We start from the raw sequence: 7,731 nt of genomic DNA, 5'->3' as shown, positions 1-7,731 counted from the left end.
TTTGAAGAGCGATTTTACCAAGACTTATTAAAAATGACAGTTCACAATTGAGTTCTATTGTACAGTTTATACAATTCTGTTCACAAATGAGGAAAACAATATTGTGATTAAATTCTTTTCCTGCTGTTTTTATAAGTACTTTAAATGTTTGATTCCTTTAAAGATATCTGTGGCAAAGGAATGCCATATTTTTGTTTCATTGCTAAATGGCTTCATTAGCACTTTGACCACTTCTGATTCTCTTTGTGCTCTAATCCACAGCTTCGTGACCTTGTCCAGTAGAAAGAAGGCTATTTTTTTTTCACAACTGCTCAAGTTTTGACATACAAGATGAAGCACGATGCCACAAGAAATGCTGCTTACTCTGTGGATTGTGAAGATTATGTGCATGTGGTAGAATTTAATCCGTTTGACAGTGGAGATTCAGGAAACCTAATTGCATATGGTGGCAATAATTATGTGGTCATTGGCACGTGTACATTTCAGGTTAGTCTGCAAAACTATAGTGAAGTCTTTAAACTGACTTGTTCAGTACCACTTTAAAGATGTCCACAGCAGCACATTTGCCTGTTGTAATATGTCATTTGATTTCTTGACTGCTGCTTCCATGAGTGTTGATGGTGAGTCCAGGTAAAAGGAAATCATTGAAATGGCCATATTTTCTCTGTTTTCCTGATACTGCATATTAGTCCAGTTTGCCATTTTTGTTTTCTTTTTGTTGGGCTGTAATCAGTACAGAAGGCTGTTGTCTTTGATCCTCATCAGTAAGTGCTTCAAGTCTTCCTCATCCTCAGCATGCAAGATTGTGTTATCTGCATATCGTAGACTGTTGATAAGTCTTCTCCAGTCTCACTCTCACATTATTCATATAGTACTAACTTCTCAGATTGTTTGCTCAGCATTTATATTGAGTAGGTATCAACACTCTTGGCACCAGTAGCCAGAAAATTAAAAGACAAATTGCGATGAGAAAGTTTGCTGTTAGGGACCTCTCCAGAGTATTGAAGAGCAATGGTGTCACTCTGGAGACTAAGGTGTACTTGACACAGGCCATGGTCTTTACAATCACTTGCTATGCATCAGAGAGCTGGACAGTGACTAGGGAGGATAGAAAGAGAATTGATTGATGCCTTTGAGCTATGGTGCTGGAGAAGAGTATTGAGTATCATGGACTGCTAGGAGAACAAACAGGTTCATCCTGGAGAGGGTTCAACTGGGCTGCTCCTTGGAGGCAAGGATTCTGAAGCTTCATCTGACATGCTTTGGCCATGTTCCAAGGAGGGACCAGTCCTTGGAGAGGGACATCATGGTTGGGAGGGTGGAGAGACAGCACAGGAGAGGACCCTCTATGAGGTGGATTGAATCAGTGACTGGAGTAGGGGGGATGGGTGTGTCGGAGACAGACTGGCATAGGACAGAGCAGGGTTTAGGGCTGTTGTACATAGGGTCGCTATGAGTTGCAGGTGACTAGATGGCACATAACAACAACACATATGGTGAAAGGATACAACCCAGCCTAAACCCTGGAGTGTTGGGATAAAAAGGAATATGCAGCGTATGTTGTTGTTAGATGTCCTCAAATTGACTACTAATAACCCTATCCTCAATAGACCTGAACCCTGTCCTATCCTGTGCTTTCCTTATCATCTCTGCCATACTTTAGCCTATTGTTACAAACACGTCAGTCCTTCTCATTGAGAGTCTTCCCCCCTTTACTGACGTTCCACTTTCTGTGCATGGTGTCCTTCACCAACACTGACCCCTCCTAACAACATGCCCGTAGTATGTGAAACAAAGTTTCCTCTTTCCCTTTAAGGAATACTCTGGCTACATCCTTTCCAAGACATAATTTTTTATTCTCCGAAAGTCCAGAGGTCATTTAGTACTCTTATAACACCATGACTCAAAGCCATTGATCCTTATGACTTCTTGATTCACTGTCCAACTCTCAGATGCATAGCAGATAACTGCAAAGACTATGACTTGGATCAGGTGCACCTTAATCTTTAGACTGCCATCCTTGCTCTCTTGCACTTTGGAGAAGTCCCTGACTATAGAATTTGTCAATACAGCCCTTCTTTTGATTTCCTGACAGCTAATAACAAGGATACGCCACAATTTGTTGTGATCCACACAGTCAGATACTTTTGCATAATCAGTGAAACACAGATAGACATTCCTTTGGTATGCTCTGCTTTGGGCCAAGATCCATATGACATTGGTGGCGGTTTCCCTAGTGCCACAGCCCAGCTTTTATTTCTTGTCGTTCTCAGTTAATGTGCTGTTCTAGTTGCTTTTGGATAATCTTCAGTAGGATTTTGCTTGTGTGTGATACTGTTCTATAATTTCCACACTCTATTGGATCACCTCTTTTAGTATTGAGAATAAATATGAATCTCTTCCAGTCTGTTCGACAGGTGGCTGTCCTCCAGATTTCTTGGCAAAACCTCATGAGCACTTTCAGGGCTCCATTTTTTAAAAAAAATATGTCACTTAGTATTATATCAATTCCTGAGGCCTTCTTTTTGCCTGTTCCTTCAGACCAGCTTGACCTTCTGCCTTCATCTTCATCTTCTTCTTGAACATAAGTTGTTTCATAAAATACTTCTGTCAGACAGTTAGTTTTGGTACAGTAACTCTGTGTACTACTTCCCTCTTATTTTGATGCTTCTTGGATCATTCAATATTTGACCCATATCATCCTTAAGTATTGCAACTCGAGGCTTGAATGTGTTCTTCAGTTCCTTCAGCTTAAGAAATGCTATGTGAGTTTGACCCGTTTGATTTTCCGACTCAAGCTCAATATAAGACTTTGTTTTTCTGTCCTGCCATTTGAAATCTTCTGTTCATCTCCTTAACTTCTTGATTTCTTCCCTTTGCTTTGGCTTCTCGGTGTAATATTCAGTCTCTTCAGACATCCATCTTGATATTTTCTTCCTTTTTCTTTGTCATGGTTCAAAATCAGAAAAGGAGCATATCAGGGATTTTTCCTTTCTCCAGACCTTTTTAATCTGTTATGTAACAGATCATTTGAGAGGTAGAGTTTATGAGGAAGAATGTGGCATCAGTATTGGAGGAAAACGTATCGACCGCCTGAATTATGTAGATGACACAGCCTTACTTGCTGAAACTGAGGAGGGCCTGAAGCATATGCTGCAGAAAGTCAAGGACTGTAGTCTGCAATATAGGTTGAAACTCAATATCTGTAAAACAAAGGTTCTCTCCCCTGGGCCATTTGGCAACATCACAATAGACAGAGAAGAGATTGAGATTAACAATTTCATCTTGCTCAGTTCCACAATCAACACTCTTGGCACCAGCAATCAGGAAAGCAAAAGATGAATTGTATTAGGAAAATCCACTGTAAGGGATCTCTCTAGACTACTGACGAGCAATGATGTGAGTCTAGAGACTAAGATGTGCCTGTTAAGGCAGTGATTTTCACAATTACTTGCTATGCATTAGAGAGTTGGACAGTGACCAAGGATGACAGAAGAATTTATGCCTTTCAGTTGAGGTGCTAAAAAAAAGTATTGAACATACAATGGACTGCCAGGAGAACTAACAGTATCTGTCCTGGAGAGGATGAAACCAGGTTGCTCCTTGGAGGCAAGGATTTTGAAACTCCATCTCACATACTTTGAGCATGTAGGCAGAAGGGACCAGACTTTGGAGAAGGATATCATGCTTGGAAGAGTCAAGGGACAGTGCAGGAGAGGAAGACCCCAGATGACATGGATTGACAGAATAACTTGGATAATGAGGGTAGATGTGTTAGAGTGAGACTGGCTCAGGATAGAGCAGGGTTCAGAACTATTGTACATAGGGTAACTATGAGTTGTAGTGTACTCATAATAACAGCAACAGTATTAAGTGTTTTAATTGTGAATCTAAGCAAGATGAAACCATTGACAATTTCTGTCTTTTCTGCATTTTGCTTATTGACCCAGCGGTGAGGATTTATACTTTTGTTATGTTGAGATATAATCTATATTGAAGGCTGTAGTCTTTGATCTTCTACAGCAAGCATTTCAAATCCTCTCTTTCAGCAAGCAAGGTCTGTCATCTGCCTAATGCAGGTTGTTTATGAGTCATTCTCCAATCCTGATGCCACATTCTTACTCATGAAGTCCAGCTAGGAGGACACCTGGCTGTATAAATGATCTATATTTCGGCTCTTTTTAGTGCCACTCATATTTAAATAACCAAGTCAAGACTGATTTATATTGAGTGCACACTGCTTTTCCACAGGAAAGGTAGTACTCCGTGTAAGTGAGGCTTTGAATAATAAGGATTTAACCTTCAGGCATTTGGGTATATCTTTTTGTTTAGCAAAATGTTCATAGAATATTTTGGTTTTCTTTTTTCTCTTTGTAATTTGAATGAAAGTATGCACAGCAGATTAGATTTCTATTCAACCGTTCGTACACATTTTGTTTTATGACATTGATTATAATCCCACATTACATCAGCACTCTCCACTTCCTCCCCATGATTCTTGTTGGAATCCCTTTCTGTCTTCTGAGCTTAATCTTTGAGCAAATGTTGCTCTTTTGAACTTGGATGGTTGATTGTTCTAAATACTGGTTATAGCCTTGATGTTGTGATTCAGCTTCCAGGCCTCTGTTTGGTTGGTGGCCTCTTCCAAAGGCCACATCTCTCTGATGTTTCAAATCCACGAGCTACTCTTTGGGAGAAAGGTGAGAGAGCACCTCCTGTGCAATTTACAGCCTCCATAAACCCACAGAAGGATCATCCATGAGTCTCTGTCCACTCAACAGTAATACATTTGAGTTGCAATTATTGTTTGGCTGAACGTTGTGCTGCAGGGGTAAATTCATTTCAAAACTCAAAGGGTCATTAAGGGCTATAGTCTCGGGAATTCCAGCAGTTACCATCAGATCAGTAATCCTGGCCATTTTTAGGATTTTGAATTTTGCTTTACATTCCTCTCCCATTCTATCCATGATCCTCTTGTGATCCCTCTCAGAGAAGTCAGCAGTGTTAGCCAGGCACCATGTAGTTCCTCTGGCTTCAGGGTACTTGAGTTGGGGTTTGTGAGGTTCATTATTACTGTAGACTGTTCGCATATGTCTTTCATTTTCTTCACTCTTATCCAGATAAGAAGAGAGAACAGTCATTATAGATGGCCGTGCGTGAGGGGACGCACCCCCCCACCACCACCACCACCACCAGGTTTCCAAAGGTTGTAAATCTTTCCTGAAGAAGACTGCCCATCTTTCTCCCTTAGAGAAATGGACCAATTCAGAGCCTTGGTACAGAATAGAACTGTTCAACAAAGTTTTCAAGGCTCTGACCTTTTGGAAGCAGATCACTCACCGTGCCTATCCTCCCGAAGAATACTTAATACTTAGTTAGGATGATGGCCTGCAGTTGATAGCTGACCCTCCAGCAGCTTTTTAGAGGCAATAAATTGCATAAGAGGAGATTTCTCGTCTTTCTCCCACAGAGCAGCTGGTGGATCCAAATTGCTTGCCTTTGCTTTAGCAACACAACTCCTTACCACTAGGCCACCACTGCTCCTTTCTGTTATCTGTTTTGAAACCAGTCACTATGCTTGTCTTCTCAAAGAGTGCTTAACACTTTGGAAGTTGAGCTTCAAGTAGTAAATATTTGTTGAGCACCTGCTGTATACTCATTCTGTGCTAGTGTCCAAACCTTGTTTAATAGATTGGACTACTATTGAAGCGAAAGTTGAACAAGCTAAAATTTATTAGAACTCAAAAGTACTTATTGCTCTGGAGTTGGAGCCAAATTGTTGCTTACCCTCCATTGTATTTCCAAGTATAAATCATTGGGAAGGGATTACTCCTCTTTCTCAATTGGAGCTGCTGGTGGATTTGACCTACCAGAGGCTTGGCCTTTGGATTAACAGCACAGCTTTCTAAGGACAAGACCATCAACGTTCTTTTATTTCATAAAGGTGAATAAAGTCTTAAAAACAATGCACTGCCAGAGCTCAAAGGAAGTTCTGTTACTTGGGGTTTTTACTTTCTCTCAGTCAGGCCAGTGATTAGACTGGCAGAGGGAACTCATTTGATATCCAATAGGAATAGAATGTGAACCATAAGTCGGTTAAACACTAATGTCACTTTATACAAATTAAGAATTAGGTGATAATTTATATAATGTATTTTATTGAAAGTATTCAAAACTAGTATATGATCAATAGAAGAAAATGAGATACTCTCTTTGTGCTAAGTTTTTGACATGTGGATATATTTTACACTTTCTACTAGCAGTTTGCACTGCCAACCCAAAGGCTTTGCATCTCTTGTGGTTTGAAACCACCATCAGCTCTGGGGGAGAAAGATTGATAGTCTCCCCCTATTGCAGTTTACAGCCTAGGAAACCAGTGGAGGGTCATTGTGAATCACAGCTGACTCCACAAATATTTGAGTTATTTGAGTTTGAATTGTCTTCATTTTATTTACTTAAAGGCCACATAAAGAAACTGGTGGCACTGTGTAACCGTTAGGCATTTGAATGCTAACTGAAAGGTACACAATTGGAGCCCAGAAGCCACTCTAAAGGTCAAAGATGTGGCAGAATGCTTCCAAACTTTCTTACAGCTTTTGGAATCTGATGAGCCAGTTTTCTGGCCTACAGAAACTCAAGGAGTTGGAAATTGCCTCCTTGGCAGCAGCTTTTGGTTTTTGTTTTTATGGCCCCATGTGGCTAGTCGCTAGCATATTGGTCAGCATAGTTCTATACTTTCCTCTATGAAGTGCCAATTACATTAAATAGTTACTTTGGCTCTCAAAAGTATCTTATGAGCTTCAAAGGAGATAACGTATTTGAAGACAAATTTTAAAATACTAAAACTGTCCTGTGGAAAAGGATTAGACTAGGAATGGTAAATGAGTTTTATGTCATCTGTCAACTTTGTTTGATTGGAATTTCTGCCTCGTGTGTGTGCTGAAGCTTTGTGTTTCCCTGTGGGAGAACAACTACAGCCAGTGGTCACTAAATTAGAGTTACTCTGTATGGTGCCAAGAGCAGAACTCAGCCCAGTAAGTAAAATTTACACGGAAACAGATTTCTGCTTAATTCTGGGAACTTCTGTAATAATTAGATCTATCGCCAAACTGTGTAAAAAGTTGTTAGGTCTTTCTCATTGGAGATATTTAGAGAGGATTACATCTCTTTTTAATGAATATTTTACAGATAGTTAAGTATTGGGGTAAATAAATTTTACAATCTCATCAAAACCTAAATTCTCTATTAGGCTTGTCCTGCCAATTACAAATTTTTAGACTAGTCCTTCCATCAACCTGACTTTGCTTCAACCTCAAATATACTAGAGCCTGGTATAACCAACCATTTGTATTAGAGCAAATTTTCCAAAGTGGCTTAATTTCCTGCCTATACAATTTTGCCTACACCCCATACAAAACCCAAAATAGCATTGGTCTACCTATTTCTACCCTTTAGTTGGTTCAGTGGCAAACATTACAGCCAAGGGAAAAAGGCTTCACTGGTAATAATAAAACTATCTATATATTGTTGTTGCTGTTGTTGTTATGTGCCGTCAAGTCATTTGCGACTCATAGCGACCTTATGTACAACAGCCCTAAACCCTGCTCTATCCTGTGCCAATCGCATTGCCTCCGACACACCCATCCCGATTACCCCAGTCACTGAATCAATCCACCTCATAGAGGGCCTTCCCCTCCTGCGCTGTCCCTCCACCCTCCCAAGCATGATGTC

General features: G+C 40.2%; 1 protein-coding gene across 1 annotated transcript in view; it reads left to right on the top strand.

Annotated features, from left to right (window-relative positions):
• The first annotated feature begins 262 nt into the window (after nucleotides 1–262).
• Nucleotides 263–7,731, top strand: part of NUP37 (nucleoporin 37kDa) — a 75,777-nt gene continuing 68,308 nt past the window's right edge. Inside the window, exon 1 of the mRNA XM_006888541.1 lies at nucleotides 263–486. Within this exon, the coding sequence (XP_006888603.1) occupies nucleotides 331–486 (156 nt within the window). The 5' untranslated portion in view covers nucleotides 263–330. The remainder of the gene's footprint in view (nucleotides 487–7,731) is intronic.

This window comes from Elephantulus edwardii, unplaced genomic scaffold (genome assembly GCF_000299155.1).
Source record: "Elephantulus edwardii isolate Elephantulus edwardi_28Jun2011 unplaced genomic scaffold, EleEdw1.0 scaffold00068, whole genome shotgun sequence".
NCBI classification, from domain to species: Eukaryota; Metazoa; Chordata; class Mammalia; order Macroscelidea; family Macroscelididae; genus Elephantulus; species Elephantulus edwardii.
The sequence above is the reverse complement of the archived record's forward strand: the minus strand, read 5'-3'. Positions and strand labels throughout refer to the sequence as shown.